At 37.0% G+C, this 14,858-nt stretch overlaps 1 protein-coding gene across 1 annotated transcript; it reads left to right on the top strand.

Moving 5' to 3' along the window:
* The first annotated feature begins 273 nt into the window (after positions 1-273).
* LOC132293801 (uncharacterized) lies at positions 274-4,644 on the top strand. Its single transcript, XM_059791431.1, has 8 exons — positions 274-649; positions 798-928; positions 1,911-1,988; positions 2,077-2,121; positions 2,214-2,258; positions 2,385-2,436; positions 3,742-3,838; positions 4,172-4,644. The coding sequence occupies exons 1-8, from the start codon at positions 337-339 to the stop codon at positions 4,335-4,337; spliced, it is 927 nt and encodes a 308-aa protein (XP_059647414.1). The 5' UTR covers positions 274-336; the 3' UTR covers positions 4,338-4,644.
* The last annotated feature ends 10,214 nt before the right edge of the window (positions 4,645-14,858 follow it).

Below are 14,858 nucleotides of genomic sequence, written 5' to 3'. Positions count from 1 at the left end.
GCGCCGTCATAAACCGAGATCGAACGATATTTCAATGTGATATTTAGCCAAACATGAGGGAGTGTCAATGAAATTAACACAAAAAATTATGTGAGGGGCAATAGTGAAATTTTGTAGTAATTTTGGTGGGCAATAGTGCAATTTTGTAGATATATAATTCAAAAAAGAAAAATTAGTAGGGGTATTATACTAAAAAATAAAAATTCATTGGGGAAATTGACGAAAATACCCTGAATAAAGAAAAAATGACATGATGACCGGTTATATGTCACCACTTCTGACCTCTCTACTTCTCCTCTCTCCCGTGGATGCAATCTTCTTCTTCAGCTTCTTCTCATGAGTGCTTTTCTCGTAGCCTCATTCTCTCCATTTGCTCAGTCTCCAGTTCGTTTCTCATTTAATCCCTCCCCACTCACCTTCAAATCCACTCATTCACACACTTTGACGCTTCACTTCCCAAACAAATCCGATCGCCGACGATATCTCCGGCCATCTTCACCGGCCGCCATGCCTCCCGGCGAAAACATCCCACCAAAAATTCCGACCGATCAATCAGAATTCACTGAACTAATCGATGAGTCCGATTTTCAGGAGCTCGTCTCCCCTAAAGGCGAGTTGTCCATCTGTGGATTCGGTTCTCTCCTCTCTGGTAAGTTCAATCTTAATCGTGATCATCATTCTCGATGTGTTTTATAAGTAGTTTACAGTTTATTTGCGTACTATATATATATATATATATATATATATTTATTTGCGTACTCTCTATATATATTTATGCGTTAACGTTGGGAGATCAGAGCGCAGTGCGAGGAGTACATTTCCGGATCTGATCAATTTTAGAATCGCCCGATTGAAGGGCTTTCGGCGAGTTTTAGCTCATGTTGCTCCCATTTTCTTTGAGCGAGGCATAGCCAATCCTGATACAAAGGTTTGTTTTATTAAAAAATTGCTATGTAACTAAAAATGTTTGTTTGGTTGCTGAGAAAGCTAGGGAAGATATTTTTATTTTATTTTATTTATCTTGTTGTTTTGATTGGAATGAGGGGATTAATAGGATTTGGACATTAAAATAGGATTCTTAATTTATGGAATGGATGGAATTAGAAACCAGATTGGATTTAAAGGGATTTCAACATCACAAATGTAATGTTGTGAAAGGGATTTCATGGGGTTTGAAATTTATGAAAGTAAAATTTGCAGGATACCCAATTTTACCCGTACTATATTATCTTAAATTCCAGCTTAACCCAATAATAATAATAATAATAATATAAAAATTCAAATCCTTCAATTCATTTAGCTTCTTGAAATCCAATTCAGGATTTGCATCCAAAAAGCACAGCTTCAAATAGCTTAATTAATCTATAGGCTAAATTTAGTTGGGGATTTTATATTAGTTCAGCCCCAAAATGATAAATTTATGCATTTAACAAATTATTGATTTCTGTTTCTTTCATACTTTTCTCTTATGTTATATGGACTCGGGTACGTGTGATGGGTACAGGTATGTATTCCCCTGTAGGACGTGTCAAATTCCCAAACAGACGGGCACATGGACACTGCTAAATATTTATTTTATTTAATAATTTAATTTAATTTTCTAGAGTAAATAATATCTTGATGTAATATAGTGTTTAGTATAGGCTTTTAAGTCATTTTGAAGTGATAATATAATAAAATTCAATTATTGGATATGCTTTTTAGGTATGTGTCCAACCAAAAGTGTCGAACACATATCCCATACTCACGTCCAAGCAATAAGTGTCCGATATGGGTACTTCACTGCTTTCGAAGAGTCCATATAACATAACTTTTCTCAGCAACCAAACAATGCATTTGTTCTTTTTCCTTCCTTTGTTTGTTATACTTGGACGTGTACAAATTCTGTGTCAGTTGAATTTCTTTTCTAGGAAATTTCAAGCTTAAGTGTGGAACCTTGTGAAAATGAAACCTTGATAGTTACTGTTTTCGAGATTCAACAATCTGAGGTATAGCAATCTGTTATTTCTACTTGTAATTTGAAGTTTCGAACCTTTAAAATGAGTTTTAACTAAATCTGTAACTACCCACATTCAGATTCCATCTTTTATTGAGAGAGAGCACGAGTTCCGCTTTGTGGCTGTAAGATGCTATGTTATTGGTCCTTGTCAAGTTTTTATATGAAACCCTCTCTGCTCTAGCTTGAATTGCGAATTCATTTGCTTGTCCTTCAGGTCTTACCTCAGACACTAGATGGAAAGCCGTTTAATAGTCCTGCGGTGCGTGAAACTGAACACTTCGCTTTGTAGTATATTTGATGTTCGTTGGGAATCTTTATTTTCTCTTTTATGATAGTGACTTTAAGTTAGTTTGGTTGTTGATTATTGGTTTTCGTATTAACACAGGTGCTTTGTGCACGTTATAGTGATGAGGAATACTTCCAATTTAGATGCAAAGGTAACATTTTTCTGCAACTCTATCTAGGCTTTCTTTGAGAATAGGACATGTAATTAGTAGCACAATTAAGAAAGACGATAGTTCTTTCAGCAACTTCCTAGCATTTATGTTGTATGGCTTGGCTCAATATCGTGAAATCTAGTTCTAGCTATTATTTGTTGTTGTGAATTAGATTTACTGTATGAAATTCTTGACATGTAAAGTTGTTCAAAAATGAAACAAGAACTTTAAATTCAACTTTGAATTTTTAAGACTTTTAAGTAGACTATTTGAGAGAAAAATTCTGTGATTTTAAATATTGGCATTTTTTTTTAGTATTAATTTTAGGAATCAACCTTCGAAATCTTACATAATGAACCCTGAGAAAGCAAATTGAGATCTGCTGTAAGAAAATAACTATTACTGCTAAATTGTTGTGATGTAGATATGTCGCTGCTTCTTTTCATTGTTATGGCTTTGTCTTTGAACTGCTAGCATTATGGTTTGCACAGTGGGCAGTGAAGAATTACCTAGTCTATACCTATATCTCTAATAGACTACTATTTGGAGACTTCCTAGTCAAGAAATTGCGTGACAAAATGATTCTGTAGTTAGATTCCAATATTTGATGCTAATGTGGATCATTGAACCTTTAATGGAATCAATTTTTCTTGTGCCAATGGGGATCATAGTTACTTTTTGAAGATGGCCTTTTCTGGTCTTCTCTCTTGAAGGAGATATACGTAGAGGTGTGTTTCTTGTCATAGATGATATTTTGACCTTTGGGGGGCTTGTTCTTCTTTCTTAGGAGGAAGACGGTGTTTCTTTTTGGAGGTGATGCTTTGGCCTTCAATTAACCCGTAACTAGGAGTTATGGGGATCCCTAATATTGTTCCTCTTGTAATTATTTTGGCTATTAGTTTTTATGAAGTAATAAATGAAAGTATTCTATATTTCATTTTGAGGATGCGGACAACTTGACTTTCATAATGTTGTTTGCTATAGGAATTTGCTATTTTGATTTTAGACAATGGGAGAGTGTGCATCGGACTGCTACATGCTACATGTGGTTTGAACATTTTTGTATTTTAGACAATAGGAACAGTGCAACGGACTGCCACATGCAATATGTGGTTTGACCATTCAAGGAATCAGGTTTTACTGTTTAAAAACTACTTCCATAATTGTGGAAGAGGAATTATTATTTTATTAGACAAAACTAAGGATCTGCAAATCTTCCAAAGAGAAAATATGATTATATGACCCAATGTTCAAATATTTGAATGAGGAGATTTTCTATATGGACCTATCTTATTGAATATGCAGGAAGCCAAGAGATCTTTTTCCAGCGATATGGACGACATAACATTCACAAGATTTGGCGAGATGATATCTTACCTTGCCGTGTTTATCTTCGTCACTGGTAAGTGCTACTTAATGTCATAGTTTTCATGTATTGGTTGTGAGTGATATGGGAATCTATGCAACAAGTCAGTTTGATACAAGAGTGACCTGTTTTGCTTATATTTATAGTGGTGGTAGGTAATGGCAATTGAGAAACCAGTGTATTCATGTTTAAACCATTTTTGGATGAGCTGGACTGCTCCTCCAGCTATGAAATGATGAACCCTTTTGTTCCTAAACAATTACATCAAACTATCAAAGAGACCATTAGACTTTACGGCTCACAAGATTTAGTTTCTCTGCAATGCTAATTACTCTGTACATGAACTAAAGATACGATAAAATAGTCCAGTGTGTTGGCAGCAAAGAATCTGGGTGATGAAGCCTGCAACAACTTTCTAGATCACACTTTTCTTGCAGACCGTAAAACAACGATTCGGGATTACTTGGCTACGACAGGTTCAGGCATCATGGAAGAGGAGCCTCCAGAATTGCTGAAAGCTCGATATGGTGGTTGACATTAGCCAGTCAGCAGACCATGTATGGCAGCAAAATTTGGTATTGAAAAGGCTTCGCCTTATGTTACCATTACTGATGGTTCAATATCAGGAGGAAGTTATTGGTGGGGAATTGCTAGAGATTTGAAAATCTTCTCACTCAATTTTTCTTGTAATGGTCATGCATTGAGTTGAGAGAGTAAATTAAGGATCTTCTGAAATTGAGCATTTCTGGTTGAACTGTTGAAGCATTAATTTGTCTCTGGAAAAGCAAAATATTACTAAAGTTCTTCTTTGTTATTTGTATTATAATTTAGATTCTCTTTTAGATTTGTCCATTTCAACTTTCTTCTTAAATTAGTGAGAGATGAATGATGATATGGTGTTAATTGCGAACCTTTACCATTGTGGGAGCCATACAGGAATATTCATTTGCACCCTGCACATGTCCAATAAATCAGCCGAACCAGTATAAAGTGAGTCTCTGGCTCACTTGCGCCACTAACAACTTCCAATTTTTATTAAATATATTATGGGATAATTTCACTTACCTCCCCTGAGGTTAGGGGTAATTACAGACAGCACCCTTAAAGATTCAAATATTATAGAAACCTCCCTCGAATGTGACCGGAGTTATATTCCAATAAAATCCTTGTTAAATGACTAATATACCCTTATTTTATAAAATAAAAAATTAACAAAATAAAAAATTACCCACACTTTTCCCCTATCATCCCTTTTATCTCTCTCTCCATATCAATCTTTACCCACCCAAACCAGTGGCTGCACCAAAACCACCATAATTCGCCCCGCCGTAGCACCAACACCAAAAGGAGAGTTCTCCCAACTCAATCTCCAGTCAGCCGCCAATAGCTCCTCCTTCCATAGCTTTCTCGGCAAGGCAGTCACGGCTCTGTTTTCAAAGCCGTCCTCGACGACGGCAAGCTCATCGCCGCCGTCTAGAGGACCACAACCCTGGACACAATCAACAGTCCTGCATAGAACGAGATCGAGATTCTATAGAGAATTCGAAACCCTAGGCTAGTCAATTTGTTAGGCTTTGGTGTTGATTCGAATGAGAGGAGATTAATTGTGGTGGATTTCATGCCAAGTGTGTAAGATCAGCAGCGGACAAGAGGCCAGAGATGTCCTCTGTGGTGACTTGCTTGAGAGTCATGGAGAAGAAAGTGAAGTCGCCGCGAATCAGTGTATATATATTTGTGTGTGTGTATTATATATGGAGAGATTTTGTTTTTTTTTTTTTTCCTACCGCAAATCAGTATATATATATATGTATTATATATGGATTTTCCTACTGCGAATTAGTGTATATATATATATATATATATATATATATATATATATATATATTTATTATATATGAAGAGATTTTTTTTTTTTTTTTTTGGTTAATTACAATGACACCCCCTGAGGTTAAGCATAATGACAGTCATATACAAGTTGGGTTTTTTTTGAACAATGACACCCCCTCTTAGAATTCTGATCCAAACAAGGCCTTAAAAGCTTGGAAAAGACGATATTGCCCTTTAATATTTAAATTATTTTCATTGTAGAATATCAGCACTAGTGAAAAGTCATTTTTGCCCCTCAATCAACACCACCCATATATGAAGTCGGTCCCACCTATCCCTTCATTTCATCTCTCTCAAACTGTTTCATTTATGAGTCCTTTTTTGATCCAAACAACACTACCAGGCCACCACTACCACCAAGCCATAATGTCACTACAATTGTAAGATAACAAAAAATTGTCAAAAATAATTAAAAGATGTCGCGTGTGTGTGTGTGTGTGAAAGGGTCACAATGGAGTGTCCTTAGTGCTAAGGTGAGGCAAAGGGTCACTAATGCTAACGTATACCAGAGCGAGTGGAACACCCATAAGACTGAGCAAGAGTCTCGGACTTAGACCGCTTGTAAGCATTCAAAGCCACCGGTGGCATTCTAGATAGCTGCCTCTTCATCCAATGCCCAAATCCTGAACCAACCTGCTTCGAATCCCCAACTTCGCCGCTATCGAGATCTCGACCCTCAATCAATGGCCTAAAGCTCTTGGATCTTGCCATCAACGCCTCAGGACTCGCCACGTGGTGGTGGCTCTTCCTTCGGCGAAGCAAGCCCCACAACGGCGACACGCTCCTCGCCGGACTCTTCTCACAAGACTTATACGGTTGTGAGTTGTGGCGATGGTGGGTGCGCTAGCCATTGCGCGTGTCTGTAAATATGTGTATGTATATGAATTGTAAGTTATTGACAGAAAGTTGGAGATGAGAGGTTAGATGTTAGAGAGAGAGTGTGTAGCAGAGGGAAAGTAGACAGATGAGTTGACTTGCCGACTCCAGCCATGGGTAGATTTGTCTCAATAAAATGACTTATAAAATTAAAATTATTCAAAGGGTAAATTGGTCAATTCACCATGTGATAGTGGCTATTGGGGTGTCTTTGTTAACTTTGTCAAAGTTGAAGGATTGTCATTGTTAAAAAAAAGTCCAACTTGTATATGGTTATTATTATGCTAAACCTCAAGGGGTGTCAATGTAATTAGTCCTTTTTTTTTTCTACAGTGAATCAATATATATATATATATATATGTATTATATATGGAGAGATTTTTGTTTTCCTATATATATATGGAGAGAGAGAGTTGGGCTTGTTTAGAGAGAGAAAATGTGTACATACAAAAATTAAAGTGACTGCCTTTGAGGTATTTGGTAATTTGCAATTCAAAAGCAAGGGTGAGAATGTCTTTATAATTATAGTAAGGGTAAATGTGATATTTTATGCTAAATATTTGCTGACATCATTAAAAATTATTTTTGACCGGCGTTGACCATCACCGGAAAGGGCTAAATGTTATAACGGAGCAAACTTTGAGGGAGGTTGGTGTAATTTTTGAAACGTTAGGGGTACTATTTGTAATTACGCCTAACCTCAAGGGAGGTAAGTGAAATTATCTCATATATTATTTATGTGATATGTATATGTTTTTATTTTTTATTTTTTATTTTTATTTTTTTTTTGAGAACCTTGCCCATAGAGTACTAAAATACTATAGGCGGAAACATTTTTAATTTAATAAAAATAATTTATCTATGAGCATTCCATAATCGTTTTGACCAGGTTTTAACAAATTAAATTAATTTTTTATTACCGAAAAAGATTAGAATAACATACCTTATAGACATTTGAATAATTATTTGCCACCAATTCAGAATCCACAAACTATGACGTTGTATCGACCGTGGTACCTTATTGTTCTACAATCCTATTTCTTGGTTTGGTCTTTCTTCTGAATTTGGTACAAAGAATCTGATACCATAATATCTCTCTCCCTAAGGAATTGATGTAATTTTCTCTCTCTAAAAAAATACATGTACGTAATTATGAGTTGTTAGCTCCATGGAATATTTCTATCACTCCTCCCAAATAATTACATTTCCTTATGCTACACAAATTTACATTTAAATCTACTATTTGCATGCCATGTTGAACTATGAGTGGGATATGATAGGTTTATCTTTATCCAAGACTTTAATAGAATTCGAATGAACTGTTAAATCCTTAGCCAACTAAATTACTTCTATTTAATTATTTCTAATTCAACTAAATGAAAATAATTACACATAAGGATATAATTAATTATAATTTATCCCCAACTATTACTTAATACCATGAATTGACCCATCCACAATAATTAGTTATTTGGATAGATATTTTCATCAATCCAATATATTAATTAATACATATTTTGGTCATCTTAGCTATTTCGTTTGATCATATATATTTAATATTAATAACTAGTTAGTTATATTTAATATTAAATATAGCTAACTAGTTTTCTTATAATAAAATCAACCAAGCCAAAATACTTTGGGCACGTGGATTCCATTTAGATAAAATACTACAGGAAAATGTGGATTCCATTTAGATAAAATACTACAGGAAAATCTGTCAGCTTGTATGACAAATTCTAGAAGATCTTCGGTCTGTATAGACTAAAACAAATGTATACTTGTAAAATTGATTGTCTAAGATTTTTTTTTCCATGTTAGTTTAGTTGACTCTTTCCTGTCATAAATAGAGATTCTATATACTATTGTCCTATGCTATTTTTAGACATGAAATTCTATATTTATATGTTGTAATTCTATTAAAATACATATATATATATATATATATATATATATATATATATATAGAAAATATTCTATCAATTAGAAATTTGAATGCAAACATGGTATCAGAGCCAGAAAATTTACTACCCTAATCGTGTTCTTCCTTTCTTCATTTGTTTGTGCCATGTGCCTTCATTGCCTAGGGTATATTTTTCAGATTCATTCTATTGACCTTCATTGTCAAAACTGGTTTCCTTAATTCGGCCTTCATTGATTTCCATTCTATCCTTCATCCTATTGTTAGGGTGATTTTCGTTCATTTCTTCAAATTCAAGTCTGCCCTATCCCTTTATCATGTCAGGTACATTAGAAGTTAATTCCTCTGTTATAAATAAGTCCACAAACCAATAGTCTGCTCCTGGTGAATTCCAGAATATATCAGCCACCTTCAAACTCAATGCAGGGAACTATTTAGGGTGGTCATAGTTGGTAAAAACCTATATAAAAGGGGAAATGGAAATTGAGACATCTTATTGGACCAGTGGTGAGTAAGGATGATCCTAAGTATGCTGTTTTAGATGAAGAAGGCTCTCAGATCATGTCATGGTTATGGAACTCGATGCAACCGAAGATAAGCCGTATGTGTATGTTTCTCCTAACAACAAATGAAATTTGTGAATTTGTTTGTCAAACCTACTCCAAAGTGAGAGATGCAGCACAAATCCTTTTTTCTCAAGAAGAAGATCCATAACACCAAACAAGGTACTCTTTCGGTAATCGAGTACTATAATGTTATAAAAGGCTTATGGCTTAAGTTAGATCAATACTAGAATCTGAAAATGAAGTGTAGCACAGATGTTGCAATGCATTAGGAGTTTATTGAAAAAGAAAGAGTTTTTGATTTTTTGGTAGGTTTAAATGTGGAGTTAGATCAGGTAAATGTTCAAATCCTAGGGAAAGAACCGTTGTTATCATTGAACGAGGCCTTTGCAATTGTAAGGGAAGAAGAGGGCTGAATAAGTGTCATGTTAGAAAAAGAAAATTTTGTGGATAGTTCTGCCCTAACTATCTCCAAGAAAAATGGAAATAAAGGAGGTGCGATTGCCAATGTTACAAATTCCGAAAGACCTGGGGGAAAGAAACCGATTGATTAATTATAATTTGTCCCCACCTATTACTTAATGTCATAAATTGACCCCACAATAATTAGTTATTTGGATAGATATTTTCATCAATCCAATATACTAATTAATACATATTTTGGTCACCTACGTAATTCCATTTGATCATATATATTTAATAAATTAATATTAAACATAACTGACCAGTTTTCTTGTAATAAAATCAACCTAGCCAAAATACTTTGGGCACGTGGATTCCATTTTGATAAAATACTATTGGAAAATCTGTCAGCTTGTATGACAAATTATGGAAAATCTCCGATCTGTATAGGCTGAAACAAATATACAGTTGTACAATTGGTTGTCTAGGATTTTTTTTCCATGTTAGTTTAGTTGAACTTTGTGAGATATATATTTTGTAATTCGCTAATTTCGTTGTCAAAACAAGTCCGATCGAGTTGTAATTTTTTGGTTTAAAATTTCAAAGATTGAAGATCGGATACGGATTTGAAGAAGTTCAAGTGTTATCTTTGTGGTCCGGTTGAACCGTTTTTTCCAAGATATGCTTAATCTCCTAATTAGATACTTCCACTTGACCACTCATTTGAGGATGGTAAGGTGTGACAACCTTGTGAAGGACGGAGTACTTGGAGAGGACGGATTTAAGGTAACGATTTCGGAAATGAGTTCCGCCGTCACTAATGATTGCTTGGGGCGTACCAAAACGACTAAAAATATTGGACTGAATGAAGTTGATCACTACTTTATGATCACTGGTTTTGGTAGCTTTGGCTTCAACCCACTTGGAAACATAATCCACCGCTACAACGATGTACTCATAGCCATAAGAAGATGAAAATGGTCCCATGAAGTCGATCCCCTACACATAAAAAATTTCTATGATTAAGATGGGAGTGAGGGGCATTATGTCCCTCTGGGACATGGATCCGAGCTGTTGACATCGCTCACAAGATTTACAGAAATTGTATACATCCCGAAACAAGGATGGCCAATAAAATCCGCATTGAATGACTTTGTCGGCGGTCTTTTTGGCACTGAAGTGTCCCCCACAAGCAAGAGTGTGGCAGAAGTTTAGGACACTTGTGGTTTCATTGTCGGGAATGCATCTCCGGATGATTTGATCCGGGCAATATTTGAACAACTCCAGATCTTCCCAAAAGAAATGCTTAACTTGGGAGAAGAACCGGTTTTTCTCTTGTTTGGACCAATTGGATGGAATTTTGCCTATCGCTAGATAGTTGACAATATCCGCATACCAAGGGAGACTGGAATGGGAAATCTAAAAAAGTTGCTCTTCCGGAAAGAATCACGGACTGTAGCAAATTCAGAAGATTTTTCAATGAGTAAACGAGAGAGATGGTCTGCGACAACATTGTCGGTCCCTTTTTTGTGAATTTCAATGTCAAACTCTTGAAGTAAGAGTATCCATCGAATTAGACGGGGTTTGGTCTCTTTTTTAGCGAGCAAATGCCTAAGAGCGGCATGATCCGAGAAGACAATAACTTTGGATCCAAGAAGATAGGAACGAAATTTATCCAAGGCGTACACCATAGCTAGCAATTCTTTCTCAGTGGTGGTGTAATTTAATTGAGCATCGGAGAGAGTCTTGCTAGCATAATAGATGACGTATGGAAGTTTTTCCACACGTTAGCCCAAACCGCACCTAATGCATAATCAGATGCATTACACATGATCTCAAATGGAAGAGACCAATTAGGCGGTTTCATGATTGGGGCGGATGAGAGAAGAGTGCGTAGTTTCACAAAAGCTTCCATACAAGCTTCATCAAAATTAAATGGAATGTCCTTGGCAAGAAGATTACACAAGGGCTGAGAGATTTTACTAAAATCTTTGATGAAGCGACGATAGAAACCGGCATGTTCAAGGAAGGAACGGATTTGATGGACCGAATTTGGAGGAGGGAGATTAGAGATTAACTCCACTTTGGGTTTGTCAACCTTAATTCCCCTTTTTGAAACGACATGTCCTAAAACAATTCCTTTTTAGACCATAAAGTGACTTTTCTCCCAACTTAGAATGAGATTTATTTCCTTGCACCTTTGAAGTACAAGAGACAGATTTTGGAGACACGAGTCAAAGGAGGATCCAAAGACGGAGAAGTCATCTATGAATACCTCTAAGAATTTTTCAACCATATCCGAAAATATAGACATCATGCATCTTTGGAACGTAGCCGGTGCATTACATAGCCCAAAAGGCATGCGTCTATAAGCAAAGGGGCATGTGAATGTGGTCTTCTCTTGATCTTGCGGATCAATTGCCACCTGGTTATAGCCGGAATAACCATCAAGGAAACAATAGAAGCTTTGGCCGGCTAACCTCTCTAGGATTTGATCAATGAATGGGAGTGGAAAATGATCCTTCCTAGTGGTACAGTTAAGTTTACGGTAGTCAATGCACACACGCCACCCGGTGGTGGTGCGTTGTGGCACGAGCTCTCCCGCGGAATTTTCAACGACGGTGAGGCCGGATTTCTTAGGAACAACTTGAGTGGGACTCACCCATTTGCTATCGGAGATAGGGTAGATGATTCCTGCATCCAATAGCTTGATCACTTCCTTCATGTTGGGATTCAACCGGCGCTGCACCTCTCTAGAAGGTTTAGCGTCCTCCTCCATATAGATGCGATGCATGCAAATAGAAGGGTCGATTCCTTTCAAATCAGCCACTGCCTAGCCAATAGCTTCTTTGTGCTCTTGTAGCACCGTTAAAAGGCTAGTTTCTTGATCCTTTAAAAGGTCAGAAGCAATGATGACTAGAAGAGTTTGATTTGCACCAAGAAACACATACTTGAGGTGAGCCGGGAGCGGCTTTAGTTCAAGTTGTGGAGGAGACTCCAAGGAAGGGATCGGAGGAGTAGAAGAAAGTTGAGGAAGCGGTTCTTTTGGAATTTTCCAAGGAGGAGTATCCATGACAGCATTAACATCAAGCAAAGAATTTATTTCTTGGATTGATTGGTCAATATCAAAGTTTGAGAAGTCAAAATGAGATATGCAAGTTTCTAAAGGATCTTTGCTTAGAATGAAGGGGAGAGATTCTTCGACCACTTCATCTACCACATCGATAAGGAAACAATCATCCTCATCGGAAGGATATTGAGTTGCATGGAAGATGTGGAGTTTGACTTGCATATTTCCAAAGGCGATATCCATCACCCCGGTTTGGCAATTAATTGAAGCGTTAGCTGTAGCTAAAAATGGCCTACCGAGGATCACGGGAATATGCTTCTTTGGGTCATGGACCGATTTCGTGTCAAGAGAAGTCTACCGGAAAGTATAATTTGTCCACTTTGATAATGACATCCTTAAGAATGCCTCGTGGGTGCTTAACTGATCTATCGGCAAGCTGCAAGACCACGGAGGTTGGCTTTAGATCTCCCAACCCAAGCTTTAAGTAAAATGAATATGGAATCAAATTTACACTAGCTCCTAAGTCAAGGAGGGCCCTTTTTATCTTGTCATTGCTAATGACACACGAGATAGTTGGAGTGCTTGGATCCTTATACTTTGGAGGAGCACTGTGTTGAATGATTGCACTCACATTTTCAGTTAATCTCACCTTCTTTGGCAAATGATTTTTGGAAGTGCGCTTTTGAGTGCACAAATCCTTAAGAAATTTTGTATAGGGAGGGATTTGCTTTATAGCATCCAAGAGAGGCAAGTTGATCTGTACTTGCTTGAAAACTTCCCACATGTCTTGAATTTTGCAATTCTTGTTCCCAATATGTGTCAACTCTTGGAGACGTTGAGGAAACGGAGCTTTAGGCTCATAAGAAGTTTCCACATTTGGGGTGACAAACTTGGGATTTTCATGAGTAGGATTTGGGTTAGAAGAGCTGGGACTTGGATTTGGATTTTTCGAAGGAGAATTTTTCTCATCCTTGTTTCCATCAACCTTGTTGTCAACAACACGACCACTCCTAGGGCTAGTGATTGCTTGGACTTGTTCATGAATTGGCCCACTCGGAGTAGGAGTTTTGTCAATCACATGCATCCCTCTAGGATTTTCAAATGGTTGAGCGGGAAGCTTGCCTTTATTTTTTTGGAGCAATTGATTCATCGAGTTAGTTATTTGGCCTACTTGATTCTCAAGCTTAGATATGGACTGAGTATGAGAATGAACCATTTGGAGAGTGGGTTGCAAAGATGTCAAGAGTTGCTTGTTGAAATCCATCATTTGCTTATTCAATGATTCCATCATTTGCTTGTTTGCAGCCACGATCTCATCAGTTAGGAACACATGGGGTTGATTGTTGACATTTGAATTGTATGGAGGACGGTAGCTGGAGGAGGCCTGAAATTGCCTATTTTGAAATTGAGAAGAGGACTGATTTTGTTGCCCTTGATTTTGAAAATTTGAATTTTGTGGGGCTTGTTGCCTCCACGAGAAATTCGAATGATCTCTCCATCCGGGATTGTAAGTATTGGAATATAGATTATTTACAGGCCTTGAGAACATTGCATTTGCTTGCTCTTGATTGGAATTAGGAAATTGTTCTGGTGTGGGACAATCTTCTGAAAGATGGAATAAACTAGTACATGATGCACAAACCGCACTTGCCGAATTTTGAGACAAAGAGGGGTAGAGATGTGGCGCCACCAATTGATAGAATTTATGAGCTATGGCATCCACTTGGGAGGATTCCTCCCTCAGCGTTTTTGGTTGACAAGGGTTGGTGTTCTTTGTATTGGTTGAGGTTGGACCACTATGGGAATTATGCTGCAATGAGTTTTCACTCAAATTTTCAAGTAAGGTCTATGCCTCATCCGCACTTTTAGACATGAACATCCCTCCACAAGATAAGTCAACCATGAACCTATGTGGGTTGGTTAACCCAGCATAGAAGGCTTGCAGCAATTGCCATTTTGGAATTAAGTGGTGCGGACATTTCCTTAAGAGGTTTTGAAATCGCTCCCAAGTCTCATGGAGTTGTTCCCCCTCGCTTTGTGAAAAGCTAAGAATGGAACGCCTTATTAAATTGGTTTTACTCACTGGATAATATTTCTTTAAGAATTCTTGCTACAGTTGAGCCCATGTGGTGATGGAATTAGCAGCAAGGGAGTTCAACCAATATTTTGCCCATTCTTTTAATGAGAATGGGAAGAGATGCAATTAGAGAGCATTATCAGGAAAGCCCCTTAGCTTGATGGTAGAGCATATTTCAAGGAATTCATCAATAAGGGTCCTTATTTTCAAAGCCAAGAAAAAATGGAAGCATTTGGATGGTACTAGATTTGATTTCATAT

The sequence above is a fragment of the Cornus florida genome, unplaced genomic scaffold (genome assembly GCF_030987335.1).
Source record: "Cornus florida cultivar Cherokee Brave unplaced genomic scaffold, ASM3098733v1 CherokeeBrave_3.0.0_Hap2_Chr01, whole genome shotgun sequence".
Taxonomy (NCBI): Eukaryota; Viridiplantae; Streptophyta; class Magnoliopsida; order Cornales; family Cornaceae; genus Cornus; species Cornus florida.
The sequence above is the reverse complement of the archived record's forward strand: the minus strand, read 5'-3'. Positions and strand labels throughout refer to the sequence as shown.